This window comes from Carlito syrichta, unplaced genomic scaffold, assembly GCF_000164805.1.
Source record: "Carlito syrichta isolate Samal-C Ts95f unplaced genomic scaffold, Tarsius_syrichta-2.0.1 Scaffold308685, whole genome shotgun sequence".
NCBI classification, from domain to species: domain Eukaryota; kingdom Metazoa; phylum Chordata; class Mammalia; order Primates; family Tarsiidae; genus Carlito; species Carlito syrichta.
In genome coordinates this window covers 352,306-367,935 of record NW_007252781.1, presented here as the reverse complement: position 1 = coordinate 367,935, position 15,630 = coordinate 352,306, and the positions used below count along the sequence as shown (strand labels likewise).

Below are 15,630 nucleotides of genomic sequence, written 5' to 3'. Positions count from 1 at the left end.
TGGCCTGCAGCCACGTTCCAACCTTCAAAAGGCACAGCCCACCACGGGCTGAGATCACCATGGTGTGGCTGCTATAACCTGAAGAGTCATGGTGAGGGCTGTGCTGACTGCCCAAGGGGGACTTACATGGCTGGTACAGCTGATGGTAGCATCCCTGAGGGGTATAGCTAGAGCCAAAGACTTGGGAGAGATGCTGAGCAATTTCCTGCCAGTGCTTCCCACTGGCAGAATCTATCTGGAAGCCGGTTGCAGTGGTATCTTGGGGCACCAGCACCCATCTGGCAGTGCTTTCTCCCAAGATGTCCAGGTCTTAACTCTGCTGGACATACCCGTTAACACTAAGTTTTGAGGCACCAAACTTTACCTCAGTTCCTCCAGCCTAGGAGTGATAGGTACTTCTGACGTGTTAACCTTAACCTCCATCTCTTTTTCACCATCTCTTTCTCCCATTAGCTACTGAACCAACTGTCCATATTAAATTATTTCTGTTACTATCAACATTGTTTCTGTTTTCCTGACTGGCACAGGTCTCACCTAATTCTGACTGGTGTGACTTGAGTTACTAGTTAGATGAAATACTCACTATGGCCTGAAGGAATGTGGTGCTTGATTGATGTGACCTTGTTCACATGTCATTATTCTCCAAGCAAATTGCACCACCTGTATAAAATAGGCTCTTGTTACTCTCTATCTAAACTCCTCAGTTGTGTCCTTCATAAATCCTATCACAACCTACAGGTATTCTGTTTTCCTATTTGGCCCCTCTACAACGTAAGGCCCATGAGGGCAAAGATGATATCTGTCTCATTTACCATTAACCAACCAGGGCCTGCCAAGTTCAGAGAAGGTGCTCACTAATTATTGTTGAATGGATGAGCAAATGAGCAAATACACCAATCTGGAAAAAGTCACTGCTTGACTTTAATCACAAGGATTATAAAAAAATGAAAGATGTCTTAGCCCATTTGGCTGCTATAGCAAAAATACCATAGACTGTGTGGCTTAAACTACAGAAATTTACTTCTCACAGTTCTGGAGGCTGGGAAATCCAAGATTAAGATGCCAACAGACCAGGGGTCTGGTGAGGTCTGTCCTCCTGATTTGTAGACCATTATCTTTTTGTTGTTTGCAGACTATTATCTTCTTGTCGTAGCCTCAACATGGCAAAGGAAGCAATCTCTACTCTGTCTTTTTTTTTAAGGACATTAATACCATTATGGGAACTCTACCCTCATGACCTCAATTAAGCATAATTAACTCCCAAAGACCGCATCTCCTAATACCACCCCACTGAGGGCTAGAGTTTCAACATATGACATTTGGAGAAGCACAAACATGTAGTCCATAACAGAAGAGTAATGTGGTGGCAGAATTCCAGATCAAATATTAAAATTTGTATACATCTGTAACAACTAAGAGTTTGTGGAACCAATGCAAGAATAGATAATTGGACAGAATTGATAGCCCCTAAAAGGATGCTGAAGACGGGTGTTTATGGAGGAGTTCTACTTCCTAATTTATTATATTTAAAAATCAGTAAATTAAGAGAAAAAAAACACTCCACAACTCTGTCCCACACAGCATAAAGCTTCAGTGTGTAAAATCAATGTTGTGTCATTGGTGACATGTCCTAATCTAATTGATATATATATAATTAATTTTAATACATTACACTTGAATTCCACCCTATTTCTATTAATAAAGGAAGTCGCCAGACAGGTGCCTATGTAATCCTTCATGTTTAAAACAGAATTCATGGGACTCTGAAAAGTCATCTATTTATTGGGCTGACTCAACTTAAGGCCACACAGACCTGTCCCTGACTTTCATGTTTAAATAACTATAGAAAAATAATTCTTAACTTCTAGATACCCATCAAGAAGTCTGCCTCAGATTTAACCCTAATTATTTGCATGTTAAGTCCCCTTTTCTCTCTCTTGATATAGAGTATTTACCATAACAAACCACAAGGTTTATATCACAAAACCGAATACTAAAAATACTCTAACTTTCAATGAAAATACCTGACTTGAGATTTGTATGTATCCAACTCTTGTTAGCATGCTTAGGATAATACATTAATGATATTTCTGTGACGGTTAAATGACCACTTTAATAAGAGATATATTTAGAGCATATAATCATTATTTCAGATTTCAAATATTGATCTCCCGCCTGCATCCAGTATCCCATAATCAAATCAGTGAAGTTTATGATGTTTTTCATCTTTGCCTTCAAATGGTATGAACGTTAGATTTCTTATTCTATATGCTAATTTTATGTTCTCAGTGCTAGGTTTATTTGTGAATGATTTGATTATATCTTAGCAGAACCAGACTTTCTACATAAATCTGGCATCTTAGATATTTTCCATATGGGGATCTGCTTCCTAAAGGCAAAGCAAGAAATCTATTCTTTAGAATTAACAGAATAATAAGGGAGCATGGAGTCAGATCCTTGGAGTCAGATCTAGCTGGGTTCAAACCTGATTCTATCAATCCAGTTTGACCTTGAACAATTTCTTAAATCCTATAAGCTCCTGTAGTCTTTAAACAGACTATAGAATCAGACTAATACCATGTACTGTACAGAACTAACTTATGTGAGAATACAATTAAATCATATATATAAACAAAGCACTTAGCATATGGTCTGACATATACTGAATCCTTAAGACAATACTAGTTCCCTTTTCTCCCTCCTAAGGACTACAAGGCATTAAGTGGGTAATTCTGGGTATCAGGGAAGAATCAATAGTGAGTAATTAAAAAATCTTTTGGGGAAAGGGAAAGTTGGGAGAACTGGAGTAGCATCAATATTCCACTGCAAGGAGTGTATAAAAAGTCCATCAGAAGAGTTTACCAATGGCTCATCTGTCCTGTCATCCTGCCACAAAGGAGCATTTCAGAGGAAGATGGACTCACCCTCATTCAAACGTGTCTAGCTCCCTCTATTTAAATGGTAAAGGTTTCTAAACCGGTCCTGGATAGATGAATATTTTTCATTTGTCCACAACTGTGGATGTGGGGCTTACAATGTGTTCCCCTAAGTTAACATGCCAAAATCTTTTAAATAATCCTGCCTGATGTTATGAATCCAGATACTGACACAGGTCGCCCACATGGGTTTAGATTGATAGCTCCTCTTTGGGGAGGCCCAAATACATTCCCAGCCGACATGGACGGAGGACCAGAAACTTTAGTTATTGTTCTCTCTCACCTTGTCACCTGAAGTACTCAGATAATTTGAGAGAATTAACTCACACAACCCACCACCACTAACAGACCTAACCATTGTTTCAAATGTTCAGTTAGAAGGAAAATCATTTTCTTGAAGCAAAACAAACAAACAAAATCTTGAAGACCTGGACTTGAGAGTGGTTCTTTCACTTGAGCTTGTAAAAGTTGTAAATGTATCAATAATAGAGAATAGAATCAAGTACAACCATTATTTCAAGACAGCATAATTTTAGAAAGGCAATTGTCCCTCTAAAGTTTATACCCACCTGGAACCTCAGAAAGTGACCTTATTTGGAATAGGGTCTTTGCAGATATAATTAGTTCAGGATCTCAAGTTAAAATCATCCTCATTTTAAGGAGGACTCAAAATCCAATGACTGCTGTCTTGATAAGAAGAAAGGACACAAGAAGACACCCTGACACAGAGAGGACAGCTATGTAAAGATGGAGCCAGAGTTTGGAGATATGCAGCCATGAGCCAAGGAATACCAAAGATTGCCAGCAGCCACCGGAAGCTGAGGGGGAGGCATGGGATGGAGGGTTTCTCTCTCAGAGTCCCCAGAAGGAACCAACTCTGTCATCGCCTTGATTGCAGACTTTTGGCCTCCAGAATCTTGTGAGAGAATAAGATTCTGTTGATTAAGCCACCCAGTGTGTGGTACTTTGCTACACTAACACCCACAGGAAGCACATGGTGAAATGGAGACAGAAGCCAGACTGTCTTATTTCACATGTTGGCTACCACTTCCTAGCTGTGTGATCTTGGAAAGGCTGTTTATCTTCTTTGGATTCATCCTCATTAATAAAATGAAGATAAAAATAGTTCCTACATCAAAGGTCTGACATAACAGTAAATGCTCAATAAATACGTCAAAAGACAACATTTCAACAAATTTAGTTTAAGGATCTTAACTGGCTTTTGTCTGCAGTTCTAGAATTAGGCAACACCTCGTTTCAATGAACTGAACAGAGGGTCTATAAGGTTGACCTTAGAGACAGCAAAGGGTTTAGGAAAGCAGAACCAGGACAAAAAGCAGATTTAGGTCATTCCAAAGCCACTTTCCTTGTAGAGGTTAAAACAGAGGGGTCTTGTTTATCATTTTCAGTAAAACTGGCTTGTTTGGGGATTTGGCTTTTATTTCCTTCTCTCTCCTGATTTCTTGGAAGGTCAGATAAACAATTTTATTTCAGCTTGGTGACTGTGGAACTTTAGCATGGAATCCACATTTTGGTTCATTTTCATTTGGTCTGTTGGGCCAAGTGCAGGAGCTCAGATCAGACCAATGGTCTCCTATAAGTTTTATTAAACAATACTCATTATGATTTATAGACTATGTCTCTATATCACTGTATCTTCAAACATGTATTATTTCTGTCTTCCCCTTACTTCATAGAAAGATCTGTGACAAGAGACATACACTAATTTTTTTAGGAAACAAGGTAAATGTGCTGAATAAACCTATGTTTCTATTATTGTTATTAATATTTTACATCTATTTAGGGTTCAACAGCTAAAGGAAATCACAGCCTTTATGGAGAAAGTCATCTATTTTTTTTTTGTTCTTGTAACCAAATGTTGATTTACATGATATATATCTCAATGTGTTGCTATGATTACTCTCCAGAAAATCAACAAAAAGATAGCTGATGAATACTGTTTAAATAATAAACCAGAAGCCTAGTTTTATTTTGGAGTTTTGGGAAAATAAAAATTAGCAGATGCGTATCTAATTCCAGAAAAAATCTGTGTGAGATGATGACAAATAAAAATGCTTTCCATGTCCTTTAATTTCTTACTAATGGTCTTGGTTTTATCTCAGAATTTGAAATCTGCTCATTTTAAATTTTCCATTGTGATAAGGTGAGCAGATTCTGGCTGCTCCCTCTAAAGATATTAGTTGAGACAAGTCACAGAATTTTTCCAGCATCTGCTGCTTCCTCTGAGACATAAGGAAACTAGCAGGCTCTACCTTATGGAGTTCTTGAGGAGTTCAGAGGACAGGATGCATGTAAAGAAAGAAGTGTAGCACTGGACATCAGACAAGTATTCAATGACTTCTTGAAAAAATTGTTCTTATCCCAAAGACATTTTACTCTGAATTTCTTTGACTTAAATTACCATAACATGAAAAATTTCATCACATTCTACAACTTAGTTTATGTGCGTAACATTTAGCATTGGAAACATTTAAATATATCATTTGAACACATTTCTCCAAAAAGAAGTAACCTTCATAATTGAAAAACAATCATTGAAAATCCATGGTTTTATCTTTCTATTTTTTTTTTCAATTTGAGGGTGAAATTTTTCCTCTACACTTTGCCAAATATCTGTTTTCTGAGACCGATTTGAGTCATATACACGCATTGGTCCTCAAACACAAAAAACAGAAGTCATACCTTTGTCTTAAAGTGGCATTGCATCTGTAAGAGTAACTCTAATTACCTAATACTTGTTATCTTCTAAATCACAGATATTTGTTTGTTATTCTAAAGCCACTTTACATGTCCAATTTAAAAACTGCAAAACAAACTTTTATATATCTACATGTAAGAAAAATCCAGAACTGTAGCTAAAAAAACATACAGAATTTTGTACTTTTGATTTTCAGGCAATACTTACTATTTTTAAAACTATCAATCTCATCACAAAATGTATAATCACATTTATTTTGTATATTTGAAAGTAAATTTATGAGTTCTAACTTTAGGTAGAAAATATCAGAAAATTATTTTAACATTATTTTTAAGCTTTATTTTCACCAAAAGTAATAGGTTAGTGTCCATTAACAACATGAGCTTTACAAAAGTGCAAGGTTTAGAAGATCATCTGAAAATTCGTAACTCAGGGAAAATGCAGAAAAAGCAGGATGGCCAGAGGTTCAGGAAGAGCAACACCTACCGGCCATGCCTTCACAAGATTCTGGTTCTGGTTTGTCGACACAAATGATATGGTCTTCTCGTGATGAAAAGGTTAGTTTAGACAATGATATTTATGATGGATGTGTCTTCCAGCCAGCATGACCAAAGTGAAGCAGGGTATTTGGGAAATGTTGGACAACAGAGAAGAAAAAGGGAAATGGAAGCAAAGGTTTTTTAAATCACTCCGATAAAGAATGTCCCAAAAGACAGTCTTCTTGCCAGGAAATGCTAACAAGTGATTGCACCACCTTGGGTCTTCAATGGGAGGATAGAGTAGGAATGTGGGTGAAATTGGGAGGCGGTTTATTTGGCTTTGCAGAAGCTTGTTAGTTTAATGAGGTCCCAAGAGAGCAGGGAGACAGCCCACAGACTGGGAAAAAGTATTTGCCAACTCCAGGTCTGACAAAGACCTAATATCTTGGATCTACAAGGAACTCAAACATGCTGAAAAGAAAAAAACAAACAAGCCCATTATAAAGTGGGCAAAAGATATGAACAGACACTTCTCAAAGGAAGACATCCGAGCGGCCAACAGACACATGAAGAAATGTTCAACCTCACTAATCATCAAGGAGATGCAAATTAAAACTACACTGAGATACCACCTAACTCCAGTCAGAATGGCAATTATCAATAACTCAAAAAATAACAGATGCTGGAGAGGATGTGGTGAAAATGGAACACTACTACACTGTTGGTGGGAGTGTAAACTTGAGCAACCTCTGTGGAAAGCAGTGTGGCGATTCCTAAAAGCTCTAAATATTGACCTCCCATATGACCCTGCAATCCCCCTACTGGGAATATACCCTGAAGAACTCAAATCACCCTATAAAAAAGATACCTGCACATGAATGTTTATCGCAGCATTGTTCACAATAGCAAGAACCTGGAACCAACCATGCTGCCCATCAAAAGAGAACTGGATTAAAAAATGTGGAACATATACATGATGGAATACTATGCAGCCACAAAAAAGAACAAAATCATGAATTTCGCAGCAACCTGGATGGAACTAGAGTCTATAATACTGAGTGATCTCTCACAGAATCAAAGATTTGAGTATCACATGTTGTCACTCATATAGTGGACCTTGAACATCTATCATAACACTTTAAGAAAAGGATTGATAATGGTGGGAAACTATGGGGGCGGGTACGGAGGGGAAGGGAGATGTGATTAACAGTAGCCAATATCTGTCTAGGGACAGGGAGACACCCCTTATCAACAAGGGTGCCTGAACGATGCACATTTGTATACCTAACCCTTAAGTGTACCCCACAATTTTATAATAAAAAATATGTTTAAAAAGAAAAAAAGAAATTGAGAGGAGGCCATAGACTGAAAAGTAAATTAAAATACATACTGTTTTAGAGTGTAGTTTGCAAATTATCGAAAAACACTACTGTAATAAAAAGTGACAAAAACATTTGGAGTGGAATAAATTAAAACATTGAAAATAGAAAACTTTAGCTAACCTAGGTTTAAAAGGTTGAAAAATACTGCCTTCATAAGTAATTTCTTCCAAATGGATGCCTTCTTATTTAAACAATTTAGAGGTTAAATAAAATTTAAATTTTAAAGTTAGAGATAAATAAGATTTTAACTTCTAAATGAAGGCATCAGCTGCTTTATGGCATATTGCTATTTCTATAATTATGCATATTAGGTGATTTAATCGTACTTATAACTAGGTACTTCCAATTTACTTTAGTATAGAATGAACTAACTAACTAACTACACACACACACACACATACACACACACACACAAGTTGTGAGGAACCCATGCTTGTTCAGAAATAATAGGGTTATATTGTTACCTGTTTCATTAACTTTTTGTTTCTTATATGGACTTTCAAGGATTTCTAGCCCTGCCTTGGGCCATCTTCCCCACAAGTCACCCCACCTACCAGATTAAATACAAGAGAAGAGCCCAAAAAACCCAGAATTATCTTTTGGAAGGTGGGCTCCTTATAGTACAGGCCTCCCTTACTAGGTAAGTATTCTAGGAACCCGTTGGCATCAGTGTACCAGCTAGCTTTGTGAGAGGCTGCATTCAGCTCAGTGAATTTTTTTTTTTTTTGAGATTCTTTCAAATGTTTGCCCATTTCATGATGGGCAATTTACAAGTGCTCCTGCCCACACCATGCTGAGTGTTAAGCGGTTTTTGACCAAAAGTGGCATGACACCCATACCCCACCCTCCCTGATTCACGCAATCTTCTCCCTTAGAAAATTTTTTGTTTGTGTGTTTCCCCAGATGAAAAAATCCTCAAAGGGAAATGTTTTGATGGTGTGGAAGAGATGAAACAAAAACAGAAGAAGCACTAAAAAGCATCAAAATTGATGAATTAAGAAACTGTTTTGAGCAGTGGAAAAAGTATCTCGATAGGTGTATTGTATCAGACGAAAAGAACTTTGAAGGTGACTGAAGGTTTAAACATGTAAGAATAAACACAACATTTTTAGTAAATACATTCTGGTTTTTGAGGGGTCCTCCCTCATATATACTTTTCTTCATAGCAAAAAAAACTGAGATAAGAAAAAACAGCACCTTCCACTTTCCTCACCTGCTGACAACTCAGCCTTCTTGGAAGAGATGAGTAACCACCTCCTCTATTGTAGGAAGTGTATAATCTGCAATCTATTTGCCTTTTCTTTTTTTTTTTTGAGTTGGAGTCTCACTCTGTTGCCCAGCCTGAAGTGCAGTGGCCGCTCCCAGCCACCGCAGCCTCGACCTGCAGGGCTCCGGCGATCCTTCCGCCTCAGCCTTCCAAGTAGCCGGAATTACAGGCACGCGCTACCACGCCCGGCTAATTTTTTGATTTATTGTAGAGATGAGGTCTCACTGCCCAGGCGGGTCTCGAACCCACGGGCTCAGGCAATCCACTCACCTCAGCCTCCCAAAGGCGCGGGATTACAGGCTGAGCCACCAAGCCTGGCTTATTTGCCTTTTCAAAAGAGGCAGGAGTCCAGGTAAAGACTTCCTAGCCTGTCTTCTTTGTAAATGTTCCCCATTTCTGGTAAATGCAGAGCTTCCTCTTGGGCCTCTCTCATTACCCACAGGTAAAATTAACTATCACAAACATAAAATAAGACAAACACAGACAATTTACATCTTACAGACCATCACTGAAAGAACTACTGAAGGGAAGTTCTGTTTTCTAGCACTCTAACCCTCCTCCTAAATACATAAAAATACATCCTCTTATATGCTTCAATAAATTGACAGTAGAGAAGGTAAAAAAGTTAAGTGCTGTCAGGAACACAAAGAGTAAGCAGCATACCGAATTTAGCTTTGAACTTCAGGGATTTTACCAAACCCCAGTAAGTTTAAACTTCCCTTTTGATGACCTTGTGGGACTCAGAAGACAGAAGATAAGATCAGAGCCTTTAGGAGATAGGGACAGGCTGGGGATAGAGAACATCATGAGGGTTCCTCTGATAAAGTTAGGTCCACAAAGGTTTCAGTTTAAGAGTGAACTAGAAATAAGCCCCAGCATCCCCAATGGACTTCAGAGGAAACTGCTTGACTTGAAATTTGGTGCTAAATAGAGGTGGAAAAATTTTTCTTTGAGAATGTCTAACCATAAACCAGCCCTTGCATCAGTTTGCAGCCTAAATTCACAATATAGGATGGTGTGAAAAATTTTAAGCTAAAATTTTAGTTTAAAATGGTATGGACTGGTATTTCCATAGGGCACTTGGCCACAAGAAACACAGATAGTCTCCAGAAGAATCCACCTTTATTCCCAGGGTTCAAAGAAGTCTCACAGATAAAGATCCAAGCCCACAATTAAAAAAAAAAATCACACCAAAAAATGAGGAAATATGTTAATATGAATAAGACCAAGAACCATAGGCAATTAAAACTGGGAAAGACTTCAGAAAATATAAACAAACATTGTAGTCAAAAGAAAAAAAATTATCAGAGTGGATTTCAAGATAAATCCGACCATATGTTGTTTGTAAGAAACACACCTAAAGCAAAAGGATGCAGATAGAGTGAAAGTGAAGGATGGCCAACTGGCTCTATCTCTACCCTCATGCTCCTTGAATCTTCAGTCTATCAGATTCATGATGCCCCCTTGCTCTTTGACGCTTTCATTTGGTTATGTTACAGTTTTATCTTTTAATCTTTTTATTTTAGAGATGTGGGGTACAATTCAGGATTAAGTACATATGTGGTCATTGTACTACAGCTGTCTTTTTTGCCTTTTCTAACAATCCCTTGCATTTTCCCAATAATCCTTCTTCCTTCTCAGAATTCTAAGCGTTCTTCTATTAATAATAGACTTTGTTCTATTTTCTGGAGGATCTCAAAGAGTATCCCCTGACTACCTGCATCAATATCACGTTGGCTAATTGCCAAGTACAGAATTTTCTCAGCTATCACCCATATATCCTGATTCCTAGATTTAGGAAAGGACTTGGGAACTGCACTTTTAAACACATGCTGCCAGTAATTATTTTATACTCTATAGCTTGAAAATCACTCTGATATGGGGGGGGCACACAAAAAAACCCATAATTATCTTTTGGAGGGCAGACTCATCGTAGTACAGGCTTCCCCTGCTAGGTAAGTATTCTAGGAACCCATCAGCATCAGGGTACCAGTTAATGTTATTGTGAGAGCCTGCATTCAACTTCAGTGAATTCTGTTTTGGAGATTCCTTCCACTAGTTCGCCCATTTCATAATGGGTGATTTACAAGCATACCCGCCCATACTGCACTGAGCAGTTTTTTGTCAAAAAACATGACCCCTGAATCCTTCCCTATTCACCCGATGTCGCCCCCCCAAGAGACATATTTTGTTTCCCTGGATGAAAATGTTCTCAAAGTTGACTGGATAAAAAATGTGGTACATATACATGATGGAATATTATACAGCCATAAAGAAGGACAAAATCATGAACTTCACAGCACCCTGGATGGACTTAGAATCTATAATACTGAGTGATGTATCACAGAAACAAAGAACTGCGTATCACATGTTCTCACTCATAAGTGGACCTTGAACAACTATCTTAATACTATAAGAAAAGGATTGGCAGTAGTGGGAAACTGCTGGTGGGGGGTTGCGGAGGCAGGATTGGCAGTAATGGGACTCTGCCAAGGGAGGGCATACCTCATCAACAAGGGTGCCTACATAATGAACATCTGTATACCTAACCCTGAATTGTACCCCACATCTTTAAAATAAAAAAAATTAACAGAGAAAAAAAAAAGAAAAAGTTCTCAAAGGGAAACATGTTGTTGATGTAGAAGAGGTGGGGGAAAAAAACAACAAAAAAATGACAGAAGCACCTAAAAGGCATTAAAATTGACGAGTTCAAAACTGTTTTGAGCAGTAGGAAAAGCATCTGGATAGGTGTACTGCATCAAACAGAGAGTACTTTGAAAGAGACTGAAGCTTAAACAGGTAAGAATAAATACACAATTTTTAAATAAATAAATCCTGAATTTTTGGGGTGTCTCTCCCTTAAACATTTTCCTTTCAAAGCATTCATGTTTTCATGGCTTCAAACATGACTTTAGTATCTTCCCATCTCTTCTCACCTAAACTGCAGTTCTAGATCTTTTTTTAGCAGCATTTTCCTTGGAGTAGTCATCAATTTGACGTGGAGTATAACATCAATCATCTTTGTTAAAATTTAAGAAATTATGTATAACTCAACCTCTCTTTCATCAACAAATCCAATTAGCAACCACTCATATTATTTTTCTCTAAAATATTCTCCAATAAATTCTTTCATTCCATTTTTATTGCTATCTCCTTAGTACAAACTCATTACTTTATACCTAAATTTGTATAATAACTTATTTTTCTGTTCACAATTTCTAGTCCTATAATCCACCTAACATACTGCTGCCAGAATAATTTTCCTTAAATATCACTTTTACCATATCACACTGATGCTTAAAAAATCCCTCCCATTATTCCTTAATTTCTGTAATAATCAAACTTAAACTTCTCTGCCATGTGTGTTACCCTCCTTCATAATCCACCCACTCAATGTAGTTTTCCACCATCCAGTACATACTCTCCACTTCAGTCAAGATAATCCCCTGCTGTCATAAACATGCATGGCAAATATGATGAGAAACCACCACTCATGGAATGCAATCTGAGAGCAACTTTTTTTTGCTCCTATTTAAATTTATTGTATGTGGCCAGGTGCTTTTCCCCTACCTCTAAGTGAAAACTCAGGAAGCTCCTATGACTTCTACAGTCGATATCAACCAATTGAAATCCTTTGTTACTTTCATTCACAAAACAGTCTGAATTTAATATAGTCATGCTCTGCATAATAACATTTCTGTTCCCAGTAAAGGACTGCTTATATGACAGTAATCCCATAAAATGATAAGGAAGCTGAAAAATTCCTATCACTTAGTGAGGTCACAGCCACATTGTAGTACCTGCATTTCTCATGTGTTTGAGGTGATGCTGGTGCAAATATATCTGCTGTGCTGTCAAATGTATAAAAGCATTGTACACATTTATGTACATAAGTATACACTTAAGTGCATAGTACCTGATAGTAATAATAGATGCCCATATTACTGTTTCATGTATTTACTATCCTATACTTTTATTGTTATTTTAGAGTGTTTTTATTTTTTAAAAGTTAATCATAAAACAACCTCAGGCAGGCCCTTCAGGAGGTATTCTAGAAGATGTCATTGTTATTACAGGAGGTAACTTCACCATGAGTGTCTATTGCCTCTAAAGACCATCCAGTGGGACACACTGAAGGAGAAGACAGTGATATGGATGATCCCGACCCTGTGGAGGCCCAGGCTAAAGTGTGTTTGTGTTTTCATTTTTAACAAAAAAGTTTAAAAAGTAAAAAAAAATTTTAAATTAAATTTAAAAATAGAAAAAAGCTTATAGAATAAGGATATAAAGAAAGAAAAGTTTTTTGTACAGCTTTATAATGTGTTTGTCTTTTAAGCTGCAGTCAGTTTTCAAACAATTAAAAAGTTTATAAAGGAAAAAAGTTATAATAAGCTCAGGTCAATTTACTTTTGAAGAAAGAAACACTTTTTAAATAAATTAAGTGTGGCTTAAATGTGTACAGTTATAAAGTCTACTGCAGTGTACACTAATGTCTGAGGCCTTCACATTCACTTACCTCACTTGCTGATTCACCCAGAGCAGCTTCCGGTCTTGTAAGCTCCACTCACGTTAAGTGCTCTATACAGGTGAGCCATTTTTATTTTTTATGCCATCTTTTTATTGTTCTTTTTCTATGTTTAGATAGATATGTTTAGACACAAAAATACTTCCTGTTGTGGTACAATTGCCAGTATTCAGTAACACACAGTACAGGCTTGCAGCCTAGAAGCAATAGGCTATCCCATGCAGCCTAGGTGTGTAGTAGGCTATGCCATCTAGGTTTGAGTAAGCACACTCTATGATGTCCACACAGTTTCAAAATCACCTAATGATGCATATCTCAGAATGTATCTCGTTCTTAAATGACGCATAACTATAATTAAAATATAAAGGACACACAGAATGCAAACTCTAAACTTACTTTGAAGTTTGGTGGGGCTTGTGTTGCAGGTCAGAAGCAGTTGGCTGCTTCTCTTTTTCCTCATCCAGCTCTGCTTATCCTCCTTTCTCATTTTGCTAATCTAAGTTTCTGAGTCATCCAAAATTAAACCAAGGAGGAAGAAGAGGAGAAGGGATGGCCAGGGAAGTTCTTACTTGACAGGCACTTACATCATTACATCTAATATAAGCACATTTTGTCCTGGGCCGTTGTTTCAAACTCACTTTCTCTTATCAGTGCTTTCACGGCTGTTTTGGAGGCTTCTAACCTCTAACCTGAAGCCACCTTTGCAGAGGTGAACACTCTTTTCCGACTGTTCATTACCTCCTTGTCTCCTGAAAAGCTGACCGTATTCAGAACTTCTCTCTCTGGTCCTTTCTGAACAGGGTCTAAAAACAACTCCACGCTAGCTCTCCCTCACAAACAGCCCACATCTAGGTGAAACAATTAAGTACTCTTTGCCTCTACAGATGCCTGGAGTGCAGCGTGTCTCCATTTTGACATCTGTCCTTTATTCTGCTGTCAGTCATTCCCTCTTATAGATTTCTCAGGTAAGAATCAGACATGAGTCTATGGTGAGCTGCATACTTCAGGGAACACATCATAAGTTCTCTTGTAGTTAGTAAGATGCAGGTACTCCACTCTGGGGGAACCCACAAACCAATGCCAGCCTGCTTCAAATTATCAACACTTTCTCCCCAACATTTTATATTTTTGGCAAAGGGGATCTTCTTTGTAAAGGCTGCATAAGATCTAATTTCCCTATGGAATGTAGAGCTCACTAAATATCTTAGTGACTCAGTCCAAACTTACATTTTCATTTCTTGTTATGAATGCTTAATAATTTCCATCTCCAGGTCTTCATTTATGATGTTTGCTTCTCTAGAATGTGTTGATTCTTCCCCAACTTGCTTATCCAAATCCGAGCTATCCTGTAAGGCTTGAGTATCACCCGGTTCATGATCCCTTGCTTGACTATTTTAAGTTGTCCAGAGCTCTCTTCAGAAGCCTATATGACCTGCATTAACTACAGTCATCACTACACGGAGCTTGCCCTCAGAATTTCCTTTTCGTGGAAGATAAATACAGTCACCTGCCCAAGATAAAAGTGACACTAGGGCCTACAAACTTGATTGTACTAAAAATACAAAAACCTCTTTAAAAAATAGGCTGACCCCAAGGGCAGTTGATTAATCCAGAAAAAAAGTAGGAAAAAGAGAAGCAAATGTTAGATATGGACATCCAGATCCAGTAAATCTCTCTGAATAAACACGCGCCACTTAAAATAAGGAAGTATTGGGATAAAGTTCATCCTTGTATATGCTTAATATTCCACACATTCTCTTTTCTTTAAACATTTGAATACAAAGAGGAGTTAGAAAGCTAAAAACTCATTTACTTAAATCCAATATTCTTTTTCTTCCGCTTTATTGAGGTATCATTAACTAATAAAAAGTGCATATTTGAATCCAATATTCTTAAATAAACTGAACTTTCTATTAAAAGTTGAGGAGCCAGAGAATATGTCTCTTATGTGTGTGTCTATATATAGATACATGTATATATATGTTTATATACAATAAATAATAAAATCATAAAATGAATAGCTCTCTTTGCCTATATATTTTTCAGCCTAAAATGATGACACTGTATTTTAATACTTTAAAGTACAGTGATTATTTAGCTCCCATTTTTCATGACATTTGTAAATCATCATCAGTTCAGGGACAAATTTCAACTTTAAGAATAGTCATTGATAAATTTACAGAGCACTGGTAATTTTACATTTTAATGACTACTTGGATTTATACATAACAATTATAATGTACAATGTTATTTGTCTATGTTCTTTATCTTGTCACTTTTCATTTAAATAGAGGCAACTTCCAGGATGAAATATTTTTTAAA

At 37.3% G+C, this 15,630-nt stretch overlaps 1 protein-coding gene across 1 annotated transcript in view; it reads right to left on the bottom strand.

Annotated features, from left to right (window-relative positions):
* The window catches only part of DCHS2 (dachsous cadherin-related 2), a gene marked incomplete at its 5' end in the record, with an annotated part of 154,196 nt that overhangs the window by 109,659 nt on the left and 28,907 nt on the right, over window positions 1-15,630 (bottom strand). The window contains 1 exon segment of the mRNA XM_008065606.2: window positions 14,026-14,096. Within this exon segment, the coding sequence (XP_008063797.1) occupies window positions 14,026-14,096 (71 nt within the window).